We start from the raw sequence: 13683 nt of genomic DNA on the forward strand, positions 1-13683 counted from the left end.
TTTTCATTCCATGATTCCAAATAACTATTTTTGCTTTTTGAATTGGTAATAACAACAGGTACATCCTTGCGGTAAAAACGTGCTCTTCTTTTTTACTCAGGGACTGGTAACCCCAACCAGAAACACCCTCAAGTTAGTAAGGGGTTTGTTGTAAGAATGCGATAGACAATCTTATAGGTATCCAAGGTTTTGTTGTAAGAATGCAATAAACAATCATATCGGTATCCAAGGAGAGAAACCAAAAGTGTGATCAGACTGCATTGGTTTAGAGCTGAAAAGTAAGAACTAAGGCTATTTATGTAAGTTCTCATGTATCTTAAAAGGAGGCTAGACAGAGAGCATCTATTAGCAGCTCTGCTATACTATAATTCTTCAGTTCCTATAGTTAACCAGTTACATTAGTAAGTTTAATTGTTAAAAAGTAGAGGAGGTTGCATAGGCTTTTCCAGCAGTTAAGAAATCTATCTATCTATCTATCTATCTATCTATCTATCCATCCATCCATCCATCTATCTTTCTATCCATCTATCAATCATCTATCCATCCATTCATTTATTTATATACTTTGAGGGGCTCAAATCACTATTTCCCAGTGGCCAGGAGTATAGGAAGTGCTGAGAATGTTGTCAGCTGATGGTTCACAGATGAAGGGAGGAGTTTTGTCCAAGGTGGCCACCAGTTACAACTTTAAATTTATGATAAATATGGAGAAGGAGAAACAATCTCAGGGAGGGTTTCCATACACCATACACTTAATGAGCATTTCCATCCACTGATGTTCCAAGCATTCTGGGGCATAATTGACAAGATCAAGAACTTTCCTTGCTGAGCATACTCCTAGGCCCGAAAATGCTATGTAAACAAACATATCCCAAGGTACTAATGAAGGATACACACAGACATTTGACTATTGAGATGTTTATTCAGTGTGGTTAGTGAAGAAACCACCTAAGTATCCAATAGCACAACAGTTTGTTGAGTAATGCATACTATGGAATATAACACAGCTGTTAGAAATGAGGTGGTATCTGCTTTCTTGACATGAAAACGTATCTCAATAAAGGGCCAAGCAAAGGAGGCAGGTTATGAAACACATGTATAGCAGGCTCCTAGTTTTATTTATTCAAATCGTTTTATAAGTGCATAAGAAACACCTGGAGAATAATATGCCAAAATGCTAATAGTGATTACCTCTGTGTAGTGGAGAGTAGGATTAGATAGGGTTTTATTTCCTTTAGGCGTTGTGCATTTATTGAATGCCTTATAGAGGATATATGCTTACTGTGTTAGCAAAAGGCCAATAAAATTGTTTTTTTAAATAAATGCCTCCAACTGTCCACAGTTATGAAATTTGTTGATAAAATACTGCAAGATAAGTTCTTCTTTTCTGATTAAAGTATCCCAGTGGTCAAGTAATTCTCATTTCAGAGATGGAACCTCAACTTTCCTCTCTGTATATTTATATTTAACTCCTCTCACATGTATTTAGGCAAAGAAAATATTTAAGTGAAGAAAACAAATTTTTGGCACTCACATGAAAGCCATTTTTATGTCAAATTATTCTCAGGGTGGATGTCCTGGGAAGTGAGATGAGTGACGTCTCTCTCTTGTTGTGGGTATAAAATACTTGAGCATTAGCCAACTAATTAGTACCTAACTCCTAATGGTACAAACTCACTGCTTCTGGTGCTGCTTAAGAGGGTGTTGACAAGAAGCATCATGATCATGAAATCAGGTAACCAAAAAACAGGAATCCAGACATTGTCTGCCTCTCCTTTTTATTTATTTTTCTTTATTATTATTTTTGTTTTTAGAGTTTCTAGCTAAAAACAGAGCTGAAAAGTCATTGTAAAAAAGACACATTATAATTTTACATATGCTACTTCTCTAGATTTTTCAAAAAATCCCCTTTCATCACAAAAATCCTTCTGCAGACAATAAACACATAAAGATCTTTTAGACATTCATTCCACTACCATTCCTTCTTAGAAGCATTAGATTTTCGATCTCATTTTAAAACATCACTAACATTGTAACAACAGATATCAAACGGTAATAAAACATACTGTAAAAACTTACATGTTTTGTTTGAAATATGGCATTTATTTTACAATGCACATATTAGGTCAAATTGTAACAAGCATTATTTTCCCTACTGTCCTAGAGTATGCACACAGGTTACTCTGAATGCAATGCAATAAGCCTTTTCCACCAACTTTAACTCACCTTCTGTACCAAAGGGCAAACCTACCACTATGGCTTGTGATGGCTTACAAAGAAAAACTGAAGCATAGCATTAAGAAAAATGCTGCAAGATGTGTCTATGAAGAGCACTGCAGTGAGTTGTTAGGGCAAGGGGCACATGGCCTTGCATAGGCTGTCCCAGGCAATGCCCAGCCTCATCCTGTAATGAAGTCGGAAGTCTCCATTTTGGAAACTAGTTAGCTCACACTTTTTTCGGGTTTGTTTTCTTCTGGGCACTCCTAGTTTTAATGTTCTTCTTGGCGCTGGCTGGTTTGGGAGCAGGAGGCTTTCCCTTTGGTTTGGGGGGATTACTACGACTGGTGCGCCCAGCTGTTTTCTTCTTATCCTGAATTGTTCTCCGCTGTTCCCGCAGCCTCTCTTCCCACTGCTGAAAGGCAATTTGTAAACATGACTATTAAATTATCTCACCCCTTTATGGTGCTCAGCTAATATGAAAATTAAGGCAAGTTTTTCACTGTAATATACTAATGACGGTAACAATTGTAATAGCTACCCTATGTCAAGCCCTTATCAGGTACCAGGTGACTCGGAAAGTGCTCAGTGTGTGATCAAGTTTTCACATGCATTCATTTCATTGAAACAACAGTCCTTCCAAATAAGCACCATTGACAGGGGCAGGAAACAAGCACAAAGAGGTTATTTGCAGGCCACAGAGCTAGTAAATGTCAGAGTCAGGATTCAAATTCACCCACTCTGACTCCAGAGCCAGAGGCCCTCACCCATGCACTTTTGACCACTAGTCCGATAATGCAACATTCCTACAGTGCAAAGTCTTCTAAAAAGGCTCTTATTTCATGGCTACTAGCATTAGTTTACCCCATGTCACTAGGAAGTCAGAGGTTTGTTCACTTCATTCTCCCACATCCAAAGGAAGAAAGAGGCCCCTTCTACACCTAGTCATCCGCTAATGTACTAGCTATCCAGAACCACTGGGAAATGAGTCATTCTGAAAAATCAAGTCTCTCTGATAGCAAAAAAATTTATTCTTTAAATAGCTCAAGTAAGGAACAACAAAAAAGTGAGTCCAGTTGAATTGTCATTGCTTTATATTAACACACATGTCCCTGCTTGCTTAGAGTCTATTTCATTCAGCCAAAAGTTTGACCACAGTCATCAGCTGGGTATTATTCTAGGCAGTAGGAATGCAATGAAAAGAAAAACATTGTCCCCACTGTGCTACGACACAATTCTAGTCTATTCTAAACTAATAAACTCATTATGGTATGTTGCTATCATGTGGTGATATTTTCAAATTCCTACTGAAGCTTATTGGAAAATACGCTGCAAAAGTGAATGGTCCCACAGCTCTGATTATTGAAAGCTCTCCTCTCAGCAAGCTCAGGTTCTCACGGTCTGCTTGCCTTCTGTATTGATGCTTCTAATCTACTGTAGTCCTGGAAACCAGATAACCAATCCTGCTAGAATTTCCTGTCTAATAGAACTAATCATGCTTCTGAAGCTCATGAGTTTTAGCTCTGACTTAACACAATAGTGTTTGGTTCTCTTATTCAGAAGTACACTGACTAGGGGAGGCTGTGTTCTAACTACATTCTCCATAAGTCATTGTTAATATATACTTTCCTCTTAGTTTGGTGCAAACTAAGAGAGTACAGGCAGTAGCAATATGTTTTGTGAACCTGTAAACACAAATTCTTCTTAATGAATATGGACATATTTTGCAGAGAAGGGAAGCTTTAAAAATTTCAAACCAATTACCCGATGTCTTTAGATTGGGTTGTAATTTCACATTTCTGGGCAAAAAATTATTTAACTCCTCTAACTGAATTACCAATATTTCTATGATGTTACCACAAAAATCCTAGATTTGACTGCAAAACAGTTACTTTTTGTGTATGATTTTTGACAAAAGTCTTAAGTTATTATAAATATAGGAAAACATTCTGCTATGTATAGTGATAGGGTAAGTTTTATTATCAGATATTTCCACCCTTCCAAATATATGTCAGATTTAGTCTCAATGGATATTAAGTCTGCTCAAGGATCTCATGGTTCACTAAAACAATTACATGTAATAAAGAAACAAAAGGCTCATTTAACTTGGAAATAACCAGTACATTAGTATTGAACACAACTTCACAACCTTTGAAGTTGAATGACAGATTCCTGGTAAAAATTCTGAGTGAGAATAGCTACACTCTTAACGGCCTATTCAAAAGACAAATACTGTTGCTATTGCTGGTTCTTATGAGAGCTTGGAGATGAGACAATGGGAAGAATTCCCCAATTCTAAAGAAATCTTTTATGTGCACTTACATCCATCTTCACAGTGTCGTTCATGATACTTACTATGGATCTTTTACTAAGCTGATCTCTCCATTTTTCAACTAAGCAATTTTCAAGAAGCATCATCCTGAAAACAAATTATCTTAGTAAGCAGATTTTTATTACAAAAGTAAAAAGCTAAAATTACAGAAATTGTAAAAAAATTATTCAATAACCCTTTACCCCATAATCCACATATCCACCATTTAATTTTATTGGTGTTTCCTTTCATTTCTCCTTGTAACAATATTTATTACATTTATTAGACCACATTGTGTATTTAGATGATCTGTAAATTTCCTTTTGTCATTTTATGATCTAAATTTTCTGATGTAATTAGAATAATTAAAAAATATAATGTTAATAATGTAATATTATGAATATGGATATCCATAATATATCCAGCCATTTTTTTATTGCTGAATTCCCTTTTGCTTAGCTATGATTACCAGTGTTGCATTGGATAACCCTGTATACAGTAGTGTGCACTGGCTTATTTTCTTAGGACAAATTTTTAAAATAGAATAACTGAGTCAAAGGATATGTATTTTTTAAAAAGATTTTCAATGCATAGTGCCAAGCTGTTTTCAAAATGGTTGCACTTTCGTCCAATTCATTAACATTAAGCATTAGGTGAAAATGGAATATTGTTTTTATTTGGATTTAGAATCAAGGAGATAATTTTTTAAATGTTTACTTACTATTTGTATTATATTTGTATTACTATTTGAACTTCTCTATATAAATTTATGTACATATATTTCTATATCGTGGTCTCGATGTTTAAATATTAATTTTATGAACTCTTTAGTAAGATTACTATTTTTTCATATCTTTTGCAAGTATTTCTATCAATTTTTATTTGCTTTTCTATCATTATTTGTGATTTTTATGTGTATAATATTATGCAGTCAAATATGTATATTGATATTTTTCCTTGTAATTTCTTACATTACTTTTATGTTTACAAGTTACTTTGCTTTTCAGATATATTTAGTCACCTAATTTTATCCTGATTTTTTTAAGTTCTTACAATATTTATCTATTTAATCCATTTGAAAGTTATTGTATAGTACAATATAAAGTGCATTAAAACCTGTTTCAAGAGTTTTTCCTCCGTTTTATTTATCTTTACATCCACTATTGCATCGCATGATTTTAACAAGTGTAACTTTACACCAGTTTTGCAGGTCTCATAAAGCAGATTTCCTCTCTTATTTTCACAATCATCTTTACATACCCTTACCAATTTATTAGAATCATTTGTGAGGACATAAATCCCAATTATCCAAAAATATTTTTACTGGAATGGATTATAATCCATTCACCTCTCCAGATAGAATGAAATGACTAGCAACCTGGTATCCCCAACCGCATCTCTAGCACTGCAGCAGATGCAAACACCTTGGTAGAGATGAGTCCAGAATCACTGATTGCTTCTTTAGGGAGACAAGATACAAGCAGAGTCTGGCTTTAAAACCAAGAATACACGGTGATATCCATGTTGCAAGGAGGGCACCCAAGTACTGATAGAATACAGAAAAGTGAAGTTAGTTCTCAAAGTTGTTTTTGGTTTCTTTTCGGAAGAATAGTTTTAGTTTATATCTAGAAGAAACAGATGAGCATTAACAGCAGAGAATGGGAGGGATGACTTGTTATGTAAAACTGAGTGATTTTGCTGGAGAAGTATACTGCAATCAACTTACAGGGCCCAACATGGAGGCTGGGCTCAAGAGTTTGACTTTATATTATAAGTATTGTACCAATATCCAAAAATATAAATAAATAGATAAATAAATAAGAAGGAAAGAGAGGCCAGGAAGACAAATACACCCAGCTAGAATTTGTGTGTATGAGTGTGTGTGAAGCATATACATATTTGTTTATACTTTGCCTTGTGATGTTTGAATTGAGAATCACATATTCGATTCAGAAATCACCTTAAATTGTGCGTGTGTGTGTGTGCAATACTCTATCGAATATTGTAAAGTGTTTATATGGAAACATGCAGAACTATAGTCTCAGATGCCTGCTTACTTGATCTGTAAACTATTAAAGTGGCCTAAAGAATTTAGTATTTGTGACTCTAAAATTGTTTGAATGATTTGAAAAGAATTCTTTTTCCTTAAAATAATTGACTTGCCTATAAATTTTGAAATCACTTAATGAATTTTGAAATGGATTTTTAAAGACTCTATTCAAATACTCATATTTTGATTTTTCCTTCATCCTGTGAAGAATTGACAGTTAGAATATATGCTATTCAAACAGAGGTATCTGTTAAACTAATTTTTTAAAAAGCCATTGGCATATTTTTGTTATATTTTTAAACCATGACTGCTAACTGAGATTGAGGTTTTTCTAACAGTGTGCAGACAATTCCTTCTGCCTCTTTGTGCCTACCTTGAGCGCCACTCGTAACACATGATGAGAACATCTTGATGGGGCAGGATGTGTGGACACTGGCAAGAAGAATTCGTAATGAGCGGGACTTGAGTTCGAGGGATGGGTGATGAGGACTTGAAGATCTCTTTTACATCCACCACCGTTGTGACCTCATTGCAGCCACTCCTCTGCACAGCTTTTATTTTGGCATGAATAACTGCAATTTAAAAATAGATAAAAGTGTTGTTGAAGGTTTTGGGGAAAAACTAGGGATGGTGTATTCATGCCAACTTCTGAGCCTCTCTTAAAGAATCACTCCTGTAATTATGGTTATGTCCAAGCGGCCTGAGTGCAGGCAAAAAGCCCACACAGTCATATGCTAAATGGATGGTGTCCTATATTGTCAACATTGTCTTAAATGTTCTGGGGCATACTGCAAGATGGGAAAGCAAACGGAAAAGCAGGTTTTAGTCTTTCTCTGCCTTTAGGTCAGCAAAAAGTCACAGTATTTGTATTCTCCCCTGTGGTGATTCGAAGTGAGGATCATATATTTTCAGATCAGAAGTCATCTTAAGGTTTGCATTTCTTACATCACTCATCTGATGCTTCAGCTTCTTCTGTTTTACAGAGATAGTTATTAGTCATAACATTTTTGAAGTGGAGGGAGTCTCTGAGGACTACTTTTAATTTCACAGACTGACAAAGTAGACCCATGGTGAGCAGAGATAGAACTGTTATTTCAGATGGCTGTTAATGTCACTGTCTCTGACCAAGTTTTAAATGCTGGTTTCTGTGGTCTCTTGTTATTACTGCCTCCCATAGAGTTGTAATCAGCCTAATATGGCTCTCTCTGTCTTGGATTCCATTTCAGGCAGCCAGTTTATGAATACACCAAAGGACTTAAATACAAAATGGTTTCTTCATCAAGGTCGTTCCAAGGCCATAACACCCAAGAGAACAACACGACAGTGAAACTCAGATTAGTATCTCAGGCCGGATCTTGGCAGAGGAGGGACTAAGTAAATCAGATTAGGATGGTATCTACATACAGCAGGCTTTAAGAAAAAAAGCTACAGGAAAAGATAAACTACTTTTTGTTGTTGCTGAATTACCCATATTGGCTAAATATGATCCTTAAATCTGATAGCTTTGTAAGAGCTTACTTTTTTCAGATTTTTATGTTTCTGTGATCCTCCTACTTTCACATCTGATATATATCCTAAAGTTTCTTACTGATATAAAATTTCAATTTGCAAGATGAAAACTAAGTCAGCAAACAAAATAAGCATTTTCCCTAAAACCACTTTAGGTTATTTCAGCAGAAATAATTTAAGACATGCAATGAAATATAAAGTAGCCAGCCCAAACGGACATTTTTAAAATGTGTGCCTTTTACATTTCTTTTTGAACTGAAAAAGAACATATGTTAATTAAAATTACTTTCAGATGACAATAGTGAAATTACTTAAAACATTTCAAATTTCATGATTGACTTATTCTTGGAAGAAAATGCTGAGTGGTTCTTTCAAGTAAGAGAGAGGAGGGCATTTAAACTATTTCAATAGTGTAACCACAGGATTTTGTGATTAACATTTTTTTTCACAATTTCTTTAAGATGTTAAATATTTGTAGCTATTCACCAGTAAAAGGATATGCAGGCAGATCTTAATTCTCTGGGCCTATGGGCCTTGATTCTCTGACTCTCAGATAATCAGATCCACTTTCCCATTCTTTCTGCAGCAGTAAGGAAGAGAACAGGTGGGATGTGCCATCCGGGCTGATCAGCACTTCTTACCAAGACAAGGAGGATCAAGATGTCAAACTTTTAAGCTGATGCATGTAATTGTTATCACCTGGATCATTTCCTTTGTTTGCACTTGATTTATCCAGAAAAGCAAGACATTTTGCAGTTGTTATTGTGCCATATATTAATAGAATTCACATAACCGACTAGAAAAATAGTCAACCTTTTGTTTTCTTTACTTTGTGACTAGCTTTAATGAGAGCAACCGTATTGAGATTCCAGCTTTGTAATGAACCAAGTCTCAAAAGTCAATGGCTTTAACAGATGACTTACCATAGCTGTAGTTTTTGCTGAGATATGTTGCCAAAGTTGGCTTCACCTTTTTACACTTGCACCGATCTAAAAAAGGCAAAAGAGGCGGAAAGTTGGAAGGAGTACAGAAATCACTCTGGAGAGGAGAAGTAGAGGGAACATCCAAGAAGAAAGAACTCACCAGGGCTTAGGCGTTTACAGTCAACATCAAGAGGCCTTTCCTGTACCATCATGTCTGCTGTGATGTCTATCCACTTAACATCTGAAACACAAACAGGGCCACAAGGGCGTGGTTGGTGATTTGGTCTATTCACCCAGCTGGTATAAGGAGCCCTCTGAAGATATAAACTAACACAGTATCACAAAAGAATAGTACTTAATAGTAAAAATGGGCCAGGTGAGGTGGCTCACGCCTGTAATCCCAGCACTTTGGGAGGCTGAGATGGGTGGGTCACCTGAGGTCAGGAGTTTGAGATCAGTCTGGCCAATATAGTAAAACCCTGTCTCTACTAAAAATACAAACATTTGCCATGCAAGGTGGTGGACACCTGTAATCCCGGCTACTTGGGAGGCTGAGGTAGGAGAATCACTTGAACCCGGGAGGCAAAGGTTGCAGTGAGCTGAGATTGTGCCATTGCACTCCAGCCTGGGTAACACAGCGAGGATCCATCTAAAAAAATATGTATTTATATAGCAAAAGCGGCATGTGACTGTTGACTTCTCCTTTCATAATGATATCCAGAGCTTAGGAAAGAGATCCTCTGGGGGAATATTTGCCTATCCAAGCACAAATTGATGTGAATGTATATCCATTTAACCTCACTGGTATATACAACCCAACTGGATAAATCACATCACTCTCTCCCAAAGTCATATTGAAATGTCGATTTTCCAAGTTAACAGTTTATATTAATCAAAGTAACCAAAATATTTCCAAATCCCCACCTCATATCTTGCAGTGCAGAAACAGTTCAGAGGTATATAACCAAAACCAAGCGTAACCCTCTATTATTTATATAATTTAAACAATAAATATGTGTTTTTTTCCCCTAAAACTCTAAACTAGAGAGGAGTTTCCATTTACCCCATTCACTTGACCACTCCTCCTTCATGTTTATGGCAATGTTCTGGGAATAAGTTCAGAGATTCCAGCACAGCAATATCATAGTCTCTTTAAATGTGGGCTAACCTGGGTCAAAGAAAGCCTGGATAAAATAATGCAAAAATATTCCTAGGTTTCATTTCAAGAAGTGAATTTAAACTTTTCCTTCTTCCTAGAAAAACAATCAAATGACCAAAGAAAAAAGAAGGAAGTGGAAGTAGAGATGGGGTTAACTAAAATGCCACAGTAGTTGGCTTGGGGTCAACGACCATGAAACAGACCTCACAATTTTCCAGGGAAACTGCAATTACAAATCTCACTCCTGGTGGGAAGCAATGACCATTACTGCTTTTCAGAAGAAAACTTTTTAAGAAGTAGCACTAAATGGAGCGAGTACTGGCACCTGCCTAGTGAGATTATTTTGGGCATTAAATGAGTGAATAACGTGTAATGTGTTTAACACTTGCTCAGACACCTAGCAACACTTGTTTGCTGCTATTATCATTTCTGTTACTACTGTAAATGCAAACATCGTGGAAGGCTCCCTTTGTAAGCAAAATCTTTTTTTTTTTTTTTTTTCCCTTAAGGGGTCCAGCGCCCTTCGCTAGCTTCTAAAATTCCTACGGGGGAAACCAGACTTTTTCTGAAGAAAATGTTTCCTCCATTTCTTCCCACCTCCTACAAGCCTCAGAAGCCCCCAGCAGCCTTAGGTGTGGCCGCCTAGTTCTCAAATGGCAGCCACAGCCCCGGGCGCCTCCTCGCCTCCCTCCATCCTTCCTCCGGCCTCACCCTCCGGGAGGTCCGTGACGATGGCTTCAGGCGAGATGCACACACCACGGTCATAGACGGGCAGCTCGTCGCAGGCCAGGCTTTCGGGCCAGCTGTGGTTGTACATCTTCATGAGGGGCTCGCAGTCGTCGCGCGCGCGTTGGCACACCGACTTGCATGGCTTGATGGGGTCGTGCAGGAACTCCAGGGTGCAGATGGGCGCGTACATCGCACACAGGAAGAAGCGCAGCACGGCGCTGCAGTTCACGTCCACCAGCTCCTCGTACTGCTCGATGGCCAGGATGGCGTTCTCCTGTGTGCTGTGGTGCAGGTGGTTGGGCATCCGCGTGATGTTCCAGGGCATGTGCCGGCACATAGGGATGCGCACCGCCTCGCAGGGCGCGCCGCGCACGCCCAGCGCCAGGTGCAGCCACAGGCACAGCGCCACCAGGATGGAGAGGAACATGGCACTGCCCTCCCGCGCTGCGATCCTGGTAGACAGAAAGCGCCCTTCTCTTCCTGCCACCTTCGTCTTTAGCGGTCCCTTCGCTGAGGAGGAAATCCTCTGGGGCGCAGGAGAGTTTCTTCCCCCAAACTCCAGTCGGTAGCAAAGCGGGATCTCGGCCGGGTCCGGCCGCGGATCTCGGCCGTCTGGCACACAGGGCACGAACAGCGCCAGTTCTCAGCCTTCGGGGCGCGAACCCGCCCGGGCAGCTCCAGTCCCGGACTCCGCAGCTCGGAGCGCAGCCAGCCACGGCCATTGCGGGACCCTATTTATCCGGACACCTCCCCTGACGTGGGCTCGGAATGCTCCCTTGGCAGCTGCAGTCGCGGCGCGGGCTCCCCCTTGGCCGCCCCACCCCCAGGCCCCTCGGTGCTGAAGCGGTGACATCATCCCCTCTGGGCTGCAGCCCAGGGCTGGAAGCCTACTTTCCCCCTGAAGTCCCTCCTTTTTAGTCTGGCCAGTCTTTTTTCTTCGGACCAAGAAAAAGAACCTCTGGCAGTTGTTTTCGACACAGGATACAAAAGGGTGCGGGAGAGAATTTCAAGAGAGAGAAAGACACTCTTTGGCGTGAAAACTGAACTTTGCTCCCTCTGCCTTAGAGTTTTTCCAAGTATAGATTTGGGGGGAAATAGAAGCTTCTGCTGCCCTCTAATTCTGAAATATATTTGCTTTCTCCGGCAGGCGGCATGAGGAGCGCTAAGGACAGTTGGGGCACTGTCCTGCGAGGCAGGGGAGAGTGCAGTGGATGTCGGAATAGGAGGGACACGTTGTATAAATTACCCCACTCCGCCCTTAGTTGTGTGGAGTGTGGTTTGTTGTTGTTGTTGCTGTTGTTGCTAGTAGACAGTTTGGGCCGAAATTTTTCCAGTGTTACACTTGGTTTGTTTCTGCTCCAGGAACTTAACAGAACTGCGGGAAGGTGTGCTAGCATCTTCCAGCTTGGGAAATGTCTTCCAACATTCCCTCTTCCTTCTAACTCCCTGTTCCCCTCTCCAGCATTAGTGGAACCCAGGAGAAAACATCAGACACCACAATCTGAAAGGTCTCCCCTGCTCTGATCCTTCATGCCAAAGGATTTCCACCTCAGCAGCCTAAAATCTTGATTTTTGATGTGCTCAGAGACTGTTGCTTGAGTTGAGTAGAAGCTAAGAAGCTGTGTACTATGGGATGCAAATATGTATGCTTTGCTTTCTCTTTTATCTTATTTGCATTAGGAAGAGGTAGTAAGTTCAATTGCTGGCTCAGCTATCCACATAAAAGGGAGGCTTTATTTATATAAATTGATGTATATCATTCTTCAGGTGGTAAGACTTCTAGTATATGCTATTTTTTAGGGCATCAGCAATATGGAAACATGTTCTCTGAATGTTAATCTTTAAAAACATAGTTAAACTTAAATTTAAGGCACACAATTTTTCTCTCCAAAGCTCAAACCTACACAATTAGTTTAGTTTTGACTGAGGATTAAAACTGAAGACTAAGGATTAAAACAGCTGAGGAAACAACAAGCGCAAGTGACGTCTACTGGGAATTTACAGTGGTCAAGGCATGGAGCTTTAAATGCATTTATCTTGTTTATTAGGGAACATGAATTAAACATAGTAAGTGAAAAGGATAAATGAGACAAATACATTTCAGGATTCATCCAAAGAGTGGTTCTAACTTAGGGGAAGTCCACGGTGTTCTTACACTTACAAGCCCCTCTAGAAAGGTAATCCAGTTCCTATGGAACAGGTCTCAACCTCCAAAGATGCCAAGCCAGGCTAGTAAAATATCACACGAGGAGGAAAGTCCAGATAACATCTCAAGCCATTTCTAGCAGTAAACTCCAATGAGCCTAAACCCTTCACTGAGCGAAAAAGATTTTCAGCTGTAGTTCCTACCAGGGGAGCAAGAGAAAGAGCTGAACTACCCTACACTTTTCCTATGAGTCTGAGCAGGGCAAACTTGGAGAGGGCTCAAATTTCTGCAGCAAGTTTGAACCTGCTGCATCTGTTTAACTATGTAAGTACCAAGTCACAAAGTCTCGTGGGCTTCCCTGATGTTCTCTGAGGCATGCCCTTTAAGAAAAGGTAAGACGAAATGAAGACCCCTTCTTTCTAAAGCTCTATGCCTGCCCCATTCGGCCCATTGGTAGTGTCTCTAGTGGTTCGACAGAGAGGGGGCAGCAGGGAAGGATGCATCAGGAGAACCTGTCAACTGTCCCTCTTTTTCATGACCTCCAGGGAGGCTGTGATTCTAGAACACCCTACTTCAGCATTCAGTCCATTCTTTCCATGCCTTACATTTATTTAACAAGGCTCAGGAGGTTGCCTTATT

The 13683-nt window shown here is 39.3% G+C and overlaps 1 protein-coding gene across 1 annotated transcript; it reads right to left on the bottom strand.

The window, feature by feature from the left end:
* Nucleotides 1-902: 902 nt before the first annotated feature.
* SFRP4 (secreted frizzled related protein 4) lies at nucleotides 903-11635 on the bottom strand. The gene is made up of 6 exons (XM_023192780.2): nucleotides 10881-11635; nucleotides 9171-9251; nucleotides 9011-9076; nucleotides 6952-7150; nucleotides 4573-4636; nucleotides 903-2632 (listed from the first exon to the last, which is right to left on the bottom strand). The coding sequence occupies exons 1-6, from the start codon at nucleotides 11323-11325 to the stop codon at nucleotides 2447-2449; spliced, it is 1041 nt and encodes a 346-aa protein (XP_023048548.1). The 5' UTR covers nucleotides 11326-11635; the 3' UTR covers nucleotides 903-2446.
* Nucleotides 11636-13683: the final 2048 nt, after the last annotated feature.

Source organism: Piliocolobus tephrosceles, chromosome 8 (genome assembly GCF_002776525.5).
Source record: "Piliocolobus tephrosceles isolate RC106 chromosome 8, ASM277652v3, whole genome shotgun sequence".
Lineage (NCBI taxonomy): Eukaryota > Metazoa > Chordata > Mammalia > Primates > Cercopithecidae > Piliocolobus > Piliocolobus tephrosceles.

Coding starts and splice junctions, on each gene's coding strand:
- SFRP4 (XM_023192780.2), bottom strand. CDS start 11,325: ATGTTCCTCTCCATCCTGGTGGCGCTGTGCCTGTGGCTGCACCTGGCG. Junction 9,252..10,880: donor CGTCACGGACCTCCCGGAGG/GTGAGGCCGGAG, acceptor TTTGTGTTTCAG/ATGTTAAGTGGATAGACATC. Junction 4,637..6,951: donor TGTTACGAGTGGCGCTCAAG/GTAGGCACAAAG, acceptor ATTTGTTTTCAG/GATGATGCTTCTTGAAAATT.